Source organism: Asterias amurensis, chromosome 17, assembly GCF_032118995.1.
Source record: "Asterias amurensis chromosome 17, ASM3211899v1".
Classification (NCBI taxonomy): Eukaryota; Metazoa; Echinodermata; class Asteroidea; order Forcipulatida; family Asteriidae; genus Asterias; species Asterias amurensis.
Window position 1 is genome coordinate 4,359,678 of NC_092664.1, and position 19,466 is coordinate 4,379,143.

General features: G+C 39.0%; 1 protein-coding gene across 1 annotated transcript in view; it reads left to right on the plus strand.

Annotated features, from left to right (window-relative positions):
• Positions 1-19,194, plus strand: part of LOC139949619 (uncharacterized) — an 81,040-nt gene extending 61,846 nt beyond the window's left edge. The window contains exons 16-25 of the mRNA XM_071948058.1: positions 1,488-1,559; positions 2,706-2,777; positions 3,005-3,076; positions 3,425-3,496; positions 3,935-4,006; positions 5,013-5,084; positions 6,361-6,559; positions 10,282-10,941; positions 11,752-11,926; positions 13,677-19,194. Of these exons, the coding sequence (XP_071804159.1) occupies positions 1,488-1,559; positions 2,706-2,777; positions 3,005-3,076; positions 3,425-3,496; positions 3,935-4,006; positions 5,013-5,084; positions 6,361-6,559; positions 10,282-10,941; positions 11,752-11,926; positions 13,677-13,990 (1,780 nt within the window). The 3' untranslated portion in view covers positions 13,991-19,194. The remainder of the gene's footprint in view (positions 1-1,487; positions 1,560-2,705; positions 2,778-3,004; positions 3,077-3,424; positions 3,497-3,934; positions 4,007-5,012; positions 5,085-6,360; positions 6,560-10,281; positions 10,942-11,751; positions 11,927-13,676) is intronic.
• Positions 19,195-19,466: the final 272 nt, after the last annotated feature.

Below are 19,466 nucleotides of genomic sequence, written 5' to 3' on the forward strand. Positions count from 1 at the left end.
ACGCGTGCAAGGGGTCAATATAGGACTCTTCCTCTGTACACAGATACAGAGTCCTATCTACATGTATTAAGGCCCGTTTCTGGGGCGGAAAAATTTCAAAGCTGTATAACTCGAATCTTACCTGCAACAAGCCACTAATTTAAACAGATTCACATTCTATGGCGGCATACATTTTTCTGCGGTGGGTTTTGGTCCTCTTATATTTCTCACAAATCCGTCATTTTCGTGAAATAATGCAGCTCCCAACGTTAAAAAATTCCTGTTTTGATCGTTTTCTCACAGTGTTGTCTGTTGGCGTGCGTACGTGTATACATTCGCGTGCAAGATGCAAGACGCATGAATTATTGGTCACCGTATCTTGACTGCACAGCGTTAACACACAAACGCAACGCAATATTTGCGCGTCGTGCGTCTTGCGTACACACGGCAGACTGTGAGTGTACAAACAAAAATGGGAATTCCTTAACGTTGGGAGCTGCACTATTTCATGAAAATGACAAATTTGTGAAGAATATATGATGATCAAAACCCACCGCAGAAAAATATATGCTGCCATGGAATGTGAGTCTGTTGAAATTAGTGCGTTCTTGCAGGTAAGATTTGAGTTATGAAGCTTTAAAACTTTTCTGCCTCAGAAATGGACCCTGATGTCCAGGACGTCACTGTAGTACAAAACAAAAGTGTAACACTGCCAGGGCTTATGGCTACATCAGAATAGAAATGAACAACCGCTTGCTCTGATTGGTCTACTGTTTGCATGATGTAATGATATATTTTCCCAACCACAACATGTGAAAGGAATGTTCAAGGGATTCAACTTTTTCATTAAAAAAACTGCATTTACAGAGTTGCATAGTACACATTCATTTTAAGTAGCCATGTTTAACTGCAGAAAGGTGCAGATCTGTGCACAATCAGTGTATGGGTTCGAATCCCAGTCATGACACTTGGCGTATCCATTCTGGCATGTCTTCGTTGATAGGATTTTAGGGGATGTACTTCCTGTACAAGAGAAAAAGAGTGTGTTCAAATATGGGAACATTTGGAGGGGGGGGGGGGGGGTTGGGGGACACAGCCCCTGCCACATACCTGGCATGGTATATGACAGCTATGCTTATAGACAGCTATGCTTAAAGACCAACAGGTTTAAGGATTCCTTTCTCCCTAGTGCAATTAAGCTTTTTACCAGTAGATGGTTGAGATAATTTGGTTCACTCTTTTTTTGGTACATTTTACATGCTCCCCACATCTTTATATCTTTATATTTGTATATATCTGTAAACTGTAACTTTGTTCTTGTTGTCTATTTTTGCTATGCCTTTCTTGTATGTATTGTATAGTCTCCTTTACACAGGGAAGACAAATTTCATGGTTTTACCATGACAATAAATATTTTTAATCTTAATTTTTAATCTATAGCATTACCGAAAGTGACCCATTATATTAATAAGATTTTAAACCACACCTTCTTTTCTTCTATTCTGCAGAGATCTATCGGATAATCAGATTTCATTTATTAACAGCGAGGCCTTGAAGAATGTACCGAATCTCCATTCATTGTAAGTTCATTGTTCAGTCATATTGATGGTTGCAGGAATGCTTAAAGCACAATGAACAGGGGTAGCAATGGTGCTAGGCACATTTGATGCAAAGTTAAAAGGCAACTAGTTAAATTCCTATTATTATCAATAATATTTTGATTAATGGCATTTTTGAATCGGAAATTGCTTTTTTTGCCTTTAATGTTGGTGTACTCCTTACAGAAGTTCAGTTGACCAGAAATCCAACAATGGGCAATAGCAACTGTTGTAAACTATCCTGAAAATTATATACTTTTCAAAACTTTGCCATGGTTGGCCTATTTATAAATGATTGACATTCAAACAGGCACAACTTCCCCGGAATATATTTTTTCAAAATATGACGAAACACTCATTTCATTTCAATCTAAACAAATTTTCATACTTAATGAAAACTTCCAAACAAATACCCCACGCATCATCGAGTTCAACTTCCTGCCTGTATTTCCCGCTTTCGTGCATCACCAAGCTAATCCGCCGCCCAGTACTTAAGCAGCATGTAGCATCAAAGTCTAGCATTCTCCAGAAGACGATCAGAGCATACTGATCGAAACGTCGAGTTAACCAACGGTTCTTTTCAGGACCACCCCAACTCATTTAGAGATAGTCATTACATGGTATTACCGCAAAACCTTCTATATTTCCAAACAATACAAAACAAAAAATATTGATTTAAAGAAGTAACCATCAATGCATTTTTACAAGGCAGAACATTAATAAAGTATGGAGGCGTCATCTAGAAGCCGTTGCTTGTGGTGAGATGCCTGAGGACAGACAAACATAACATAAACAGGAACAAGAACGTACGATAGACATGTCCCAATTTCATAAAGCATGCAAGCTCAAAAATGTGCTAAGCACAAAAAAAACACTTAAGCAATAATTTGGCTTTGTATAGGTTACCAACTGTACATTCCATTCCTGTGTTTGGTACCCCACTCATTTCTTGCTTAGCAAAGAAATTTGCTACGAAATTTTGCTAATAGCAAAGAAATTTGCTAAGTACAATTGTCCTCTAATCAGCTTTGTAAAATTGGGCCCGGGTAGAACAAAAACAGAAATGATTGAAACACTTTTCCATTTTACTCATTATACTCGTTGTGTATTTTGTTTTATTTATTCCAGAATCCTAGCAGACAACAACATTACTGTGTTACAAAGTAACACATTCTTCAACACATTCAAGATTAAGATGCTGTAAGTATTTTTATATCAGTGTGATAAATTGAAATATTTTGGATTAAACAAAGCAAAATTTACTGATAAAATCGTGTTTTGCAAAGTAAATTTGGACTGCCTGGACATTGTTTAAAAATTTGTACGAAATTTCTTATAACAAATTATATATAAAAAAAAATTAAAAGAATATAATTTATAAAAAAATCAAATTTTTGTAACAAGGTTTAACTTTTTCCAATTTGTAGGAAGTTAAACGGCAATAAAATCACAACGATTGAAGACAAAGCATTTATAGGACTCCGAGATTTAACGACTCTGTAAGTATATCAAGTGAATCATTTGTGTTTATGTCCTTAACATAGTTTAAATGTACACCGGTAAACAAAACTACGCGCCATGGACCATGCTACTTTGTATCATATCTTGTGATTGGTTCTCAACCAATTAAACTTCACAATTTGTTACCGAGGTGTAACAATCTTTATTGAACTGTTTATAAAATGTTGTCGACCCATACCTTAAAACACTCTGAACAATTGCCTCTCCGTGGCTATCTATTGTGTGGCACTGTATTGCAAGTTACTGAAAAAGTTGTATTCGTGCAACCAAAAATGTTTGATTGTGTGTATTTGATAATAGCCTATCTTTATTTTTGAATGTTTTAGGGATTTAAGTGGACAAAGCATTACATCGATATATAATGGAGCATTTGAAGGCCTTAGCAACTTGGCATATCTGTAAGTATTCTTATAAAACATTTCACTTTGTAAGCAAAACCTTTCGTATGCGAGTTATAAAACCTTTTATAAGCAAGTTTTTTTGTATTGTTAATGCAATCGTGTTCTATGTAAATATGAGTGTATTCATTATCTACTTATTTTTTACTTTTAATGTAATTATAGCAAAAGCAAGCCATATTGTTAATTTTTTTATGATGCGAACAGGTACAAATATCTTTAAATTTTTATTTTCAATTTTTAGGAGAATACATAAAGGTAGTTAATTCTTAGGTAGATTTGTTGATAGAATGTCTTTTATGTTTAACTAAAATTTATTGGCTACAAGTTAGCGCTTAACTTTGAACCTAAAATGGTCCAAGTCAAGTTTGTGTAGGTTCACATGGAAACAGGGTTGACAGTTTTAATTTTTACTGTTGCTTTTTCTTTTCCCAACAGAAATTTATCTGGAAACAATATTACAGACATCCCTCAAAGTGCATTTTTTGGACTGAACAAGCTGTTAGTTTTGTAAGTTGAAAATGTGTACAATATATCAGTTATCTAGGATTTGAGGCATTGCATGAGTTGTTCTTACGGAACTGTCTTGCTTTATTCTACTGCCACGGAGTAGTTAATCATAAGGTTCGGGAGACTTCTCAGTTCTGAAAAGAACTGTCCTGCTTTCTAACTATTACCAGGGTGGATGGTATAGAAAATAGACTGGACTACTACTTTAGCTTACAGGATCGTAATTAACTGTACTGCTGCGGAGTCAGTTCTGAATTGGTCTCCTTACCAGTTATCTGTTGTATTCCCTTGTCATCAAACAATTTGTTGCATTCTGACCTTGAATTTTGTTGTCAGTTCCCTTCAAAGATATTTTCTATGCTTCTCTCTAGTAGACAACGACATTTGCCTGTGTCTCCACCTCAAACTGAACCTGGCTACACTTACTGCATAAAACCACTCTTGTTGTGCCATCTTATAATACTTGGTTTATACGTGTATATAGCGTTTTTGTCACACCTCTAGGGGTGTATCAAAGCACTCTGCAGAGCTAATTTTTGAATTATGAAACCCTTTGTAGCACCTTATAATGATAATAGCAATATAATAAGTTTTACATCCGGAGGGCTTCTCAAAGCGTTTCCAACATTATTACCCCTGGTCACTGGGCCTTTATTCGTTCCTTAAACCATCTCAGCTCCCTGGGGAGTACATGTTTATAAGGTGGGGCGGTGCATTCAGCAGCCACTGCCAGACACACCAGGGCAAACCCATCTCTTAGCATTACGTGTACGTAGCTGGGTTCTTTTACACAACACAAAGTATATCAACAACTTACGTTAATGCTGTTAAGTATGGCAGGTACATGTATTAACTTTTTGAAACAATGTGTATGGAAAAAGTCTCTCCTAATTCAAACACACAAAAACTAGTCAATGGCCTGACACTTTGATTTTAGCAGAGTCTTTCCTCAAAGGCCAAAATTGATTTTAACTTAGTTTTTGAATTTTTGTCTTTTGTGTTGCAGAGATATTTCCAACAATAATCTAGATTTCATTCACGACAGAGCATTCTACGGTCTTCCGAATTTACAACAGTTGTGAGTTTCTTTTATTTTCTTCTGTAGTGTTTTACTACTTACAGTTATATATGAAATATATACAGTTTGACAAAAGCAACTGCTGATTTCGCTTATTACAAAATGTGTTCAAATGCTGAAGTTTGTGATTGCGCTTTTTACTGTTTTCTGCTGGTTCACAAAAATTAAGCCGAATTTTCACAGGTTTGTTGTTATTTCATTATGGCAACACTTTCACAGGTTTGTTTCATGTATATGGTTAATCACACGAAACATGAGCACTGGCTTTTTTGTCAGCTCTACCAATCCCGTGTAATACCTTTGGGTACACGTTTGGTAATTATTGTCAAAGACCAGTGTTCTCACTTGGTGTATCCCATTATAACCATAAAATAACAAGCCTGTGAAAATTTGGGCTCAATTGGTCATCGAAGTTGCGAGAAAATGATGAAAGAAAAAATTCCCTTGTTGGCGAATTTGTGTGCTTTCAGATAAGAATAAAAGACTTCTAGCTAGAAGTCTTTTATTATTTTAGTGAGAAATTACCTCTTTCTCAAAAACTATGTTACTTCAGAGGGAGACGTTTCTCACAATGTTTTATACTATCAACAGCTCTCCAATGCTTGTTACCAAGTCAGTTTTTAAGTTAATATTTGTTTTGAGTAACTACCGAACGTGTACCTTCCCTTTAAGTGAGGATTATTTATATAACATGTATTTTTAACTAATTTAATATTTTCAGTTCTACCCAATAAGATACACAGATGCATATCGCTTCTGTTGTATGGCAAAACATGTGGAAGACTGCTGTACCCCAAGCTTAAATAAATATTTATTTTTAACTGGTGTGATAGTTTCAATTCTACAGATATACAGATGCATCGCTTCTGTTGTATGGCAAAACATGTGGAAGACTGCTATAGACCTTTATCATGCTGCGTCCATCTTAATAATGAATGCTAATAACCATTTTGCAAATAGGAACCAGACTATTCTGTTCTTCCAGCCTCGGTTTGGTAACATTAATATCAATGGGAGATTTTCAAGATGGCTGCAGGTCTATAGACCTTTATCATGCTGTCACCATCTTGGTCATGTTCCATGTTTCCATAACAGTATTGAATGCTAAAACTCAGTGCGCAAACATGGCACCAGACTATTATTTCGTCCAGTCTCAGTTTGGTTACAATGAGTTGAAATGGAGTAAAATCAAGATGGCCACACCGTGATGAAGGTCTATACCCCAAACTTGTATAAATATGTATTTTTAACTGGTGTGATATTTTCAATTCTACAGATATACAGATGCATATCGCTTCTGTTGTATGGCAAAACATGTGGAAGACTGCTACCCCAAACCAGACGAGTTCTCTTCTTGCGAGGACCTGATGGCCAACGTATTCCTGCGTGGCTCTATATGGGTGATTGGGATCATTGCCTCTGTGGGTAACCTGGTAGTGATCATGATGCGGATGAACAGCAAGAGGGATAACAGGGTAAGTGTTGATCTGTAAACTCTCCTGACGATGACTAGAACAGGCTCGTCGAAACATTGAGACAAATTAAGATGTAACTCCACAATGAAGAACTAACTCCCTGGTAGTAAAGTCTTTTCACCCCAAACCTTCCACAAAATTAAGAATTTTTGTCGCCCGCGGTTAAAAGCCTTTTGAGGCATCAGCTTCCTCTTTCGGTCGGTCGTAGATTTACAAAAGGGATTTCAACAATTTTAAGATCAAATAAACATCCATGTCCAAGAGGTTTACTTTTGTTCACATAATATGTAACCAAGTATGTGTATTTGTTTGAAAATCTAAAAAAGAATTAATACAAGTTGTACTGATTATTTTTTATTGTTCAGATTAGTCATGAGAAAAATTTAAAGCAAAGATTTGATTTCATAAAAATAAAGTTCTTCGTTTGACATGCTTTCTCGTTCCGATTACACACGAGACGACTTGCACAGTCTATTACCAATAACCTGCCTTACGCACCATCATGAATCTGCTGATAATAAGTTGTGTTTTTCCTGTGAATGTTGGGACTGATAACTTCTTGCTTAGGTTTACAAAACTAAGTGAAAGATCTATATTGAACTGTTCTTGTTCTATCAATTGTTTGAACATCTGTTTTGTCACTGAATATGAAAATTGTGTGTGTGTCACTAGCCCTCACAATGTGTGCATGGTTCACTGAGCACTGTCAGCTAACGCCTTGATGAATATTCTTCTTTTTTCCCTTCTAATCTTGGGTGTCGGTTTAAATAAATTAACCTAACCGCTCTGATTTTTTTGGGGAGCTTTCGCTAAGTTTTTTTTCTGTGTTCTTGCTCATAAGCATGACATACTATGTCACTGAAGCATAGTTTGTTCCCTTTGATATTTTACTATTGGTGTGTGATATAGCTAATCAGCGCGAATATAAATTGAGTCTGCCAATGTGGCAGGCGGTTCTGTCCCCCCAAACGGCAAACTGCGCGCACAAACTTCTTCTGGTAGCGCCCTCTTTTTAATCCACCTCCTTTAGCCCATAGTAACCCATATGGGGATAGGATAGGGGTATAGAATTCCCTATCACATCTGCCACAATTGCTATTTAAACTATAAAACTGACTTTGTAAATCTATAAAGTAAATTGGAACACACCCGAAACCTACTGTATAGTTTCGCAACGGTTTGAGAACCTTTTTAGGACTAAGGGGTGGGGAATAATTAGTTTGGAAACAACACTGCAAAAGCGTCCATTAACTATCCATATTGGACAGGCGCCTGTTCAATATTGAATTTATTGGCGCTGCAGCAGTTTATACCTGGCAATATAATGGAGTACACGTGTTGCACCAATTGAATGACAAGAATGGCCGTGTGTGTGTGGTGTACCAGTAATGATAATTATTGAGACAGAGATTATAACAAATGTGACCCGCTCTGTGAAAATGAGTCAGATGTACAGGCCTGTAGGCAATTTCAGGAATTGAGTTATATGCAGGGCTGGAAAGAACACATCAGCAGCAGTAATTTGGTATGTGTCTAAGCTTTGGGGTGTATCGCGTTGCTGAGTTACTCCCGTTTGAAATTAGCCACTACACCATTTCTTTTGAAAAACGAATTACAAGTAAAATGATATTTTAAACTACCATTGTTGTCCAAAAGGATATGTACAAAATTGTTGTATTCATAGCTTTATTGCCTAAAAGTAAGTGTTCTAAAGGTTAACCATGCAACTAAAGATCTTAAAAAGAAAAGAAAACAAGATTTTTTATTTTTTTATTTACATTTGCCACATTAAACTGTCCACAACTTAATATTGCATTGGGCGACATGTGACTCATTTTCACAGAGTGGGTCACAAATACTGTTCCAGCATGACAGAAGTCCATTCTTTGTGTGTGTACGTTTCTCTGTGTTTCATTGCTCAACAGAGCCCCTTGTGCGAACAGTACCCTGATATGGTTGGGCCAACTTGGGTAAATATTGCCAAATCAGTTCTAGTCAAGCTTGCCTGTTGGTTTGTGGAAACATAGGCTTACAAAACTTTCAGGGTATAGACCCAATCACAACGCGCAGCGCACATACACGCGCGTCTCCTGTCCGCCATTTTGTGTGTCAAAACGTGCACAAAAGGACTGGACTCCCCTTAAAAGGCATAAATGGTAGACCCGCATTGTTCCAGGCGTGTACCATCCTTTTGTGCATGTTTTGACACCCAAAATGGCGGACAGGAGACGCGGCGCGCAATGAGTATGCTGCGTGTTGTGCGTAGGGTCTATTGGTACGAACCACTGGAAAAAATAATACTCAAGATATTAGAAGAGCATTGTGTGACCCACTGTTGAACCAATTAGTTAAATTATGTTGCCCCATACTAGATTATTATGTTACTGTTCTCACTTTTATTAACTTTTATTAACAATGTTGTCTGACGTTTCTGGCGGATCCAAAGTCAGGGTAATGAAATGCGGGGACCATGACAAGCAAAAGAATTTTTTCCCAACAATTTGTATGGATTGATTCTATATTACCGAAGTCTTATATAGCGCACGTATCTACCAAAAAAGGTACGCAAGGCGCCGAGTATATACAAACTTTCAGAAAGATAGGTTATTGCAGTGATGGATTCTGAGACCCAATTATTTAGCACCTTACAAGGGTTTACAAGGTGCTAAGGCGCATTAGGCAGCCACAACCAGGAACACCGGGGCGAACCCCTACTCTTTTCGATAAGTGCACTGGGTTCTTTTACATGTGTTACACAACACATGCGACCACATAGATCCGAAGGACGAAGCAATGGTTAAGTGTCTTGCTTAAGGACACAAGTGTCACGGCTGGGGATTCGAACCCACACTCTGCTGATCAGAAACACCAGAGTTTGAATTCGGTGCTCTTAACCGCTCGGCCACGACACTTCCACACTTCCATTCTGTTTGGAACTTTGTCCCAAATGCTGTAGCTCAGATGTCAAAAGCCAAGTTTATTATAAGAACCAATATCTTCCTCCCATTTGGGTTCGCCAAAAGGCAAGTAAGCATGCAACATATCCCCAACCCTGGGCATGTAACAGTTTTTTCTTTTTGCAGGTACATGTACACGTTGTAGAAAAGTTTTTTGCTAGACTAACCTCTTGGTGTTTAACTATGATGATAAAGCGGGACACGCAAAGTGTTTGCTAAACAATGGAATCGTATTAGACCCCTTGCATTAGTTGCATCTTTGATGTCCAACAATGGAAACAAGAGATCCAAATTCCAGTTGAACCAGTTAACTGGGGTCAACTGGTTCAACTGGATAGCGACCAAACTCGTCCATTTTCCATATTAACCAACTGGTTTGGACTAGGTTTAACTGTGTTCAACTAGGTTTAAATTTTAAACCGGTTTGTTTCTGTCCATTTTCCATATTAAACCAACTAGTTTTAACTGTGTTCAACTAGTTTATCAACTGGTTTTCAACTAGTTCCAGTTAAACACAGTTTAACTAGGTTCAACTGGAATTTTGACCTGGGAGTGCATGATTAGTTTGGTATTTAGGTGCACGTCAGTATTGATCAGATGCTTAGTCCAATTGGTGTACAAAAACTTACCCAGAACAGATATCATAACAAATAGATTCAAATGAAACATTACGTATCTTGTAGCTAGTTTTCGTGGTCGGCTAACGGTAACAAAAACCTTAAACCAAATATAAGCAAAGTATTTTACTTATTTGTTCATGACTAGGTCCACTCATTCTTGATCACCAACCTTGCCATCGGTGACTTCTGCATGGGTGTTTACCTTCTCATCATTGCAGCCGTCGATGCCTACTATCGCGGCTACTACATCCTATTCGATGAGCACTGGCGCTCGTCTGGTCTCTGCCACTTTGCCGGCTTTCTCTCCACTTTCTCTAGTGAGCTGTCTGTCTTCAGTTTGACCATCATCACCTTGCACCGTCTGTTCTCAATCCTCTTCCCGTTCCGTATTAAGGACATGGAGTTCAGCGGCGCGGTCCGCGTTATGGTCATCACGTGGTTGATGGTGATCTTCCTCTCCGCGTTTCCTCTCGCCGGCTTGGAGTACTTCGGTAACTTCTACGGTCGGTCCGGGGTCTGCCTCGCCCTTCACATCACCCCGGGAGACTACCCCGGCTGGGAGTACTCAGTTGTCATCTTCCTGGTACTCAACTTTGTCTCCTTTGCCACCATCGCTGTGTCATACTCTGTCATGTTCGTTGTGGCCAGGCGTACGCAGAAGGCGGTTAACCGGTCGCGCGACGCGAACACCGGGGACGCAATGGCGAGACGGATGACACTGATCGTCATGACAGATTTCGTCTGTTGGATACCGATCATACTTTTGGGCGTGGCTTCGCTCGGCGGGGCTTACATCCCACCTCAGGTAAGCCACTCAAACAACAAGTTTTTGTAAAAAATTAACTATTTGGAAAGGATAATCTAACTTTATTGAACTCAAAATTTAAAAGATATTAATGGTGACTGAGTGGAAAAGTTACCTACTGATAAACTCTCTTTGTTCATACCCAAACTATTTAAAACTTGCCCAGTCACTCCGCCTTGTTACATCCCTTAAGGTGATCCCCTTTCTGCTGTTTTCCAGGTTGTATCATAAACTTTGATGTGATCCCTGGTCACATGCAGCTAACGGTTAATGACTTTTGACTGGCTCTCCCGAACAAAGATATTAACTAATAGGGAGACCACCAACATAGGGCTAGATAGCTCAGTTGGTAGAGCCCAGGTACGTTAATCCAGCGGTCATTGGTTCAAGTCCCACTCCAGTCAATATTTCTTTGTTCAAAACCAAAATATTTAAAGTTTACCTCGTCAGTTTTCCTTGTTCATAACTGGTACTAATAAATTATACGTCTTTTAACTGGAGACTTTCGGTGATTCTAAGTTGCAGCAGACTTACCAGGTAAATACATTGTTCTCAGAAGTGTGTGCACCCTCAGAACTACATAAACATTGGAAATTTACCTGGTAAGGCTGCTGCCACCAAGCCTTACAATGTCTCCCATTGCCGTTGCACATTTGTTGATGCATCGTTTTTGTTATTGCAAGTTATACAATTTGAAATATAAACATAACCTGTTTTTGGGGGGAAGATAAATTGAGTTACTGAATTGTTAAACCTGAAACTTGAAAGAGCAGAGAATTGAGAGAACTTTTCCATATTTTGCATTTTTAGGTATACGCTTGGATAGCTGTATTTGTTCTTCCAGTCAACTCAGCAGTGAACCCGATGTTGTACACCCTTCTTACAGCCCCATACGTCCGGCGAGTACTGAGCAGAGCTCGCACCTCTCTCAACCTATCCCTTGCTACTATGACCACAGACATGAAGCAGGCTAACTCCACCGGAGGTATTACAATTAGTTAATTCCTAGGAACCACTAAGGTTTCTAATCGACACTTGGTTGTTTCTGTTTAAGGAACACGTTGCCTTGGACTGGACGAGTTGGTCTATAAAAAGAGATAACCGTTTGTTATAAAATGCATTTGGTTGGAAAGATGTTTTAAAAGTAGAATACAATGATCCACACAAATTTGCCTCGAAATTGCGTGGTTTTCCTTTTTACTTTGCGAACTATGGTCGGACATTTATGGGAGTCAAAAATTTGACTCAAATAAATGGCCGACTGTGTTAGTCAATGAGGTAAAAGAAAAACCGTGCAATTTATGTGTGTGGCTCATTATATTCTACTTTTACAACATCTTTCTACCCATATGCATTTTATAACAAACGGTTATACAAACGCTTTCAAAAACCAAATCGTCCGATCCAAAACAACGTGTTCCTTTAATAGTTTTTTGTTCCATTTCCCAATTAGTATTGTAGCGAATGATGTTTAAGGCTTTGCATGTTCAAGTAATAGACCTTATGCACATGACGTCATTTCAGTACAGCGCCCTCGCTTTGAGGTCAAAAGGAGTTTGTTCATTGGCCAATCTATGTGCGTTTCGATTATTTCGTGACAGTTTGACCTCAAAGATGGCGGCTGGATGACGTCAATGCATAAGGCTATTATGGGAACCAATTTATTTTGTACATTTTTTGGTGAGATGTTGCCCAATTCACAAGGCCACAGACGGCCACTTCAAGGTGAAGGCTACACTTAAAGACAGTGGACACTATTGGTAATTGTCAAAGACCAGTCTTCTCACTTGGTGTACATCTCAACATGCATAAAATAAAAAACCTGTGAAAATTTGAGCTCAATCGGTCAATGGAGTTGCGAGATAGTAATGAAAGAAAAAACACCCTTGTCACACGGTGTTGTGTGCTTTTAGATGGTTGATTTCAAGACCTCAACTTCTAAATCTGAGGTCTTGAAATCAAATCCGTGGAAAATTACTTCTTTCTCGTAAACTATGGTACTTCAGAGGGAGCCGTTTCTCACAATGTTTTATTCTATCAACAGCTCCCCATTACTCGTCACCAAGAAAGGTTTTATGCCAATAATTATTTTGAGTAATAACCAATAGTGCCCACTGCCTTTATAACTGATACTGGCAAGGAGGCCAAGGCCACTTTCATTTTAAAATTCGAAAGTCTATGAGAAACTTTTGAAGGGGCTCTGAGTCCAACACCGTGGAATGAAGTCCATGAGGGCCATGCCTGACCTACTCCTGGGGCTGAAACAGAGTTACCCCTTCACCTTTCACAAGTCCTCAGTGATTATCATTTCTTCCCATCTCTTTAATACTTTGAATTCAGTTTATTTGCAGATCAAAGTCACTTACTTATAGACCTTTATCATGCTGTCTCCATCTTGGTCATGTACCTCGTACCAAATAACAATAATGAATGCTAAAAACCATTTTGCAATTAGGAACCATACTATTTTGTTCTTCCAGCCTTGGTTTGGTAACATTGATATCAATGGGAGAAGTTCAAGATGGCTGCACCATGATAAAGGTCTGTTGCCCATTATGCCGCTGTTGGCATGTAGGGCAGCAATGAAGTTCCGATCCACTCCTGTCTGTTTTTGACTAGTTTCTGGATGGTACACCATGTTTGGTTGAAGGTCCTCATTTCAGATCAAAGTCAACTTTAATTATTCACACAAAAGGTTACTGTGAACTTTTGCTTATTATTTATTTTTTGTGCAGAGCGTCCAAGCAGGCTACAGACGACAAACGGTCGCAAAGGCTGGAAGAAAGGGACAAAACAAACCCAGTCTGATGCGAACAGAAATGCTATCAAACTGAGTGCAGTCACTTCGCAATCGGACACAGAGCCTGATGAGCCGACCAAGGCTGAGGAGTTCACCCTCCTACGAGGAGGGGTCAAAACAACTGATGTTGACGAAGAGATTCAGAAGAAAGGACGAGTCAGAAACGAGATTGAGGCGGATATGGACGGGTTTGTCCGAGTGCCGGTTGTAGAGAGTGAAACGGAAGACGCCATCCATCTGAATGTGTGAGGTGCGGTCTTCGATTAGAAGCCAAAGATTCGTCAAGAAATTGGAGAACTGTGAATATAGACCTGCAAATCATGCAAACTGCTTCAGATGGAGAGGGACATTAAGAACGGGGTGTGACCACCTGATTTCAGAAGATTGATATAAAAGTCAAAAAGTTTTGTTTTAATTGGAAGTATCTATCCAATAAGCACAAGAAAGAGACAAAGAATGGTTGAAGACGGATGGAAAAAAAAGACCAAAATTCAAAACTTTTTCAAAACTGGTCAAAACTTTGACTGGCATCTTTTTGGGGGCCAGTGGTGCTTGGATCAAATAATATTGTTTACATCAATTTATTTCATTAAATTAATGGGTTTTTTTTTCAGTAAACAGTAAACTGCATACATTTTGGGAAAAATTAAGTAAAATGGACACAGGATCTATTTGTCAACACAAACTAAGTGAAAAAACCAAAAATGAATAAAACAAACATAAAAAAATGAAAACTTTGTCAGCCTACGTGTTGCCCAATTGGTGGTTTATCTGACATTATTAATGTCGGGTGACTATTCTCAGCACCAGCATTATGTTGCTAAGTGCAAGGATGTCCAAGTTTTGCAGATATATAATCTACACCCGTTGCTTACTTTCAAATATGTTTCGCATGGTCTTGAGTTACCATAAAACATGTCAGCTTGTGTACAATATTCTTTAAACTGTGAACTTTGAGTCAGAAACTTATAGGAAAAAATTGCTCGTTTAAGGCTGAGTCAATCTGCAGCGATAACAAAAACGTGACGATCACAACGCTAAGAGAACGCATTCTATTGGTTGAATTGCTCTAAGCAGAATACGCCCACACTCATTCCGACCAATCGAGCATTGTTAACATTCTTGTTTTCGTTCTCGTTATCGAGGCATGTGTGACCAGGCCTTTACTTGCTAACAAAAAGCCTATAATTTTGTTTGACAGACCGGTGTGCGCAATGATGTTGTCGTTTGGGACTTTGACCCCCAGGGTGTGTCCCCCATGCGATAAGCAAATATGTGCTAAAGGAAATTGATTCAAAAGAGGCACTGTCAGACAAGTTTTCCAAATGAATCACTGTTAGTGGAGTCAGAATCTGCTGCACGCCGTATTCAACGCGCGTATAGAATGGCGCACGTGTCACTCTCACTGCAGTCCCGTCGCGTTCTTGCAAGAAGCATCACCAGTGCGCCCTCTAGTTCTTATATATAACTCTATGACTGCAAACTGCCTTACAATTTGATGCAGGCCATTTTTCGTATCATTTTATTTATAAATACATGTATATATTGAAAACAACTTGAAATATATATATGTAAAATAAAAAGATGGAAGGTAAAAGAAACAGACCAAAGTGTGAACAACTAAACAAAGGGTGAACAAAAGTTAAAGGTACATGTACATTCATAGTTGTAATTGTAAAAATGTAAATGACATATTGTGTTTATAGTGCATTACTCAAAATATATCCACATGTACATTGTTGATATACAATAATTATAGGTTTATTATACATTATGTACAAATTTGGGCGAAGTTGGTATTTGTTGGTTGTTTCTTGTTGAAAATAATTGGTAAATAATCTACTTTTATAGCGATGCTAGGTAAGAAGTGTTGTAAATGAAAATAAGAAACGAAATATTTAACAGAATATTATGCACTATGTTTTACTGGCACGATAATTAACGGAGTCTGCCACTTAAAGGTTTTGGTAGAGCTGACAAAACAGTCTCAGGCAGTGTACCGAAAGTGTATAGTGGCGTTAAATACAGAAGGAAATATTTTACAGAGAAAATGGTTCAAGTATGAAATCAACAATCAGAAGGGGCCTATGCTTTCAGACTGAAAATGAAGTAGTTATGTTTTTTTCCTTGTTTAATAGCTTTTGAAGTTTCATTTTCACTAGTGGCTATTTTACATTGGCCTCCTGTTTCAGCTAAACCTAGTAATTCATTAGAAATTATTATGTGGCATACTTGTAATGTTTTCGTATGGTTGTTTTGTGTGAGTGATGTGTGTGTATGTTCAAAGTGTATGGAGAGCTGAAGAGAAGTTTTATGGATGCTACACAAACTCAACTTGGCTCAATTTCATGGCTCTGCTTACCGTAAGCAAGAATCAGCGCTTAAAGCAGGGAATTCCGCGCTTAGGTCAAGCATATTTCACTTGCCAGCGGGGAATTTTTACTTGTGCGCGTGCATACTCCTATGTTATTAGGCATTCTTTGCTTGCACAGCTAGCGCAGAAATTCAGCACTTGGAAAGTAAACTAAGAATGGTGATTGTAAGCGCAGACCCATGAAATTGGGCCCTGATTCAACGCACACGCTTGTGCAGCTCCGATAAACTTCGCTTGTTGTAGTTTTTCACTTCAAACTCCATAACATAGTTGAAAAGCCAGTGTGCGTTGCAGTCGTGCCTATAGACCTGCACATAACGTCATCTCAGTAGGGCACCCTCACCTACAGGTCAAAAGGAGGTTGTTCATTGGCCAATCCTGTGTGTCGCGCGTACAAATCTATGGATTTCTATTGTTTCATTACCGTTTTACCTCTAAGATGATGGCTGTATGACGTCAATGCATAAGGTCTATATATAAGTTGCAATTATAGACACCATCTTTACGGGCAAATTGCATTTTGGCTTGCAGGCACGTCAAGCGCCTAGTTTATTAAAACAGACAACGAGTTTTGTGAAATGTGCGCGTGCTGCATGCTGCATGCCGTTCTCGCGCAAAACGCATGGCTGTGTGTTCCAAATTGCCCGTTAAGATGGCCGATTTATGTAATGTGGGAACTATCTATAATATTTAAAGGGGCTGTGTTGTCATGATCAAAGCAGGCCTGCATGGCTTTAACATTGAATCATAGAAAGGTAAAGTCTGTCCAAAATCAATAGACCGTATTGAATAACCCCTTTGTTGCTTTGAAAGTTGCCATCTTGTAGGGCAAACCGTTTCGAAAATGGCCATAGAGCAAGGAGAATAAGGGAAAATTTGTTTCTTTCACGCATTTTGGCGATGTAGGCCTGATTGGTTCCAATACGCGGGAGACTTGCATGGTCTATTAGAAGTGATCCCCAGCAGATTCTGCATGCGCGCGCTCTTCCTTCCGTAACAATCTACAATGGCCTTTCAATTATGTTATGGAGATGGAAGTAAACAAAATTGCAAATATAGAATTTACGAGAGTTGAAGAGATGGGTTTTAGGAGATGGCATTGAGAGTTTGGTTATGGAGAAGTGGTATGCTCAGAGTTTGCGTTGGAAGGACATGGTGGTGTAGGGTGGTGAGAGAGATTGGGCTGAGGTGTTGCGGTGAAGAGAAGGTATGACCATGGTATGACAGTGGGGAGAAAATGATGTGTTTAGTAGACTCATTATAGTGTTATTGTGGTAGCCCTTGTTTCACAAGAGAGACTTGCTGGTGGTCTGCAGAAAAACTGTGTGTACCTTTGTGTATCTTAATATTAAGTCATGAAAGAGCTCAACTTTAAACGTAATGATACAAAGTGATGGCTGAGACAATTATTGGATTGTATCTTTCTGTATTTTGGTATCACATATCTCCCATGTGTAACTCATCATTTTTCAGAGAAAAACAATTATTGGAATCTGAATACCTTGCTAAGCCAATGATTATAAAAAGTCATACTCTTTTATTAGTGTGTCCAAACTGTTGCCTAGTAGGCTGTATTGAGTGAGATTTGGCCAATAATTTCTTTTTGAATGGTGGTAAAATTTGTAATTAGACCTACTCAGTCTAAAAACAGATTCTGGTGCCTGTGAGACCTGACCCATTTTTGGGACAAAATTACACCAAAGCTGTATCAAAATAACATAGAAATTTGTCAAACAGACGCAGAATCTGAGATCCCATCTTTCAACCACTTCCAGGTCAGCCTGACCTAGATCTGGCCCGGAGTTGGGGGTCCTTGGAGACCTGACCTATTTCCAGGCCAGCCTTACCCCCGAATTGACCCTGAGTTTGGGTTCTAGGTGACCTGAACCTGTTTCATGTCAGCCTGACCCCGAATCCAGGTCCTAGTTTAAGGGGACCAAACCTATTTCCAGGTTGGCCTAGCCCTTAATTGATTGACCCCTAGTCCAGGTTTATTATCTGACCCACACCCAGGTCACCCTGACCCTGACCTAGATCTGGCCCGGAGTCGGGGGTCCTTGGAGACCTGACCTATTTCCAAGTCAGCGAATTGACCCTGAGTTTGGGTTCTAGGTGACTTGAACTTTTCCAGGTCAGCCTGACCCTGAGTCCAGTTCCTAGTTTTAGGGGACCAAACCTATTTCCAGATCAGCCGTGCCCTTTATTGACCCCGAGTCCAGGTTCATTATTTGACCCATTTTCAGGTCACCCTGACCCCGAGCCCAGGTCACGGGGGACTTGACCTATTTCCAGGTCAGCCTTACCCCCGAATTGACCCTGAGTCTGGGTTCTAGGTGACCCTGAGTCTGGGGTCTAGGTGACCCTGAGTCTGGGTTCTAGGTGACCTGAAATGTTTCCAGGGCAGCCAGACCCATAATAGACCCTGAGTCTATGTCCTAGGTGACCCGACCCATGTAGGGGTCAGGCTGACCTGCAGTGGGTCAAAACTGCATGGGATTTGACTTGCATTTTGCATCAGTTTGACCTATATTCCTGGGTCATGACACAGATTCCAGGTCATACTGACCCAGATATGAAATTATGCAGGCCACGTTGTACCCAGATCTATGTCAACTCGGACCCTGGAGTTTTTAGAGTGTATGTGCTCGGGTTGGGAGAGGGAGGGGTACTACATCCAAGCAGATGGGATCAGCATTTCATTCTAGCCCGCTTCCATTTTGGTGCTAATTTTGACATTATGTCTGCCCCTACCATGGTGAAAACCGCTCTTTTTAAAACCAATTCGCATTTATTACAGTTTTTAGTCTATAGTAATTACTTTTTAAGGATGCTAGGTCCGATTTGACCCGAAAATGTAGATTTCAATTTAACAAAGTTATCAAGCTTCCAATCTGTCAAAATACGTTTAGAGAAAAAACAATATATAAATAAAAAGGTTTTCTAGCGAAAATCGGGCCTTGCAACTTTATTATGCCGTTATAAAAACAGAATAATTGTGTTACATAAATTAATGATTGCATTTGTTTGAGTATATTATTTGATTCTGGAAGACAGTTTGTGAGTATAAGTTGTGAGTAATAATATGCAAGTATGAATATTTTGTGTGTCAAAAAATGTTTTCTTTGTCATAAAATCATCGACAACAACGATCAATATCACCGTCTTTTTCCATAAATTGACCAATAATCCACTTTCTTTATCGTGCTTTCGAGGTTTGGATTTGAGTTTTGACACTCACGAAATATCTTAAGTTTGTACAGAATTATAATTCATATAAATTCCTCTTTGAGCACGAATTTCCCTATGTTCCGGTTAAAGGAACATTACAGAATTGGTTTTGCTAGCAAAAAA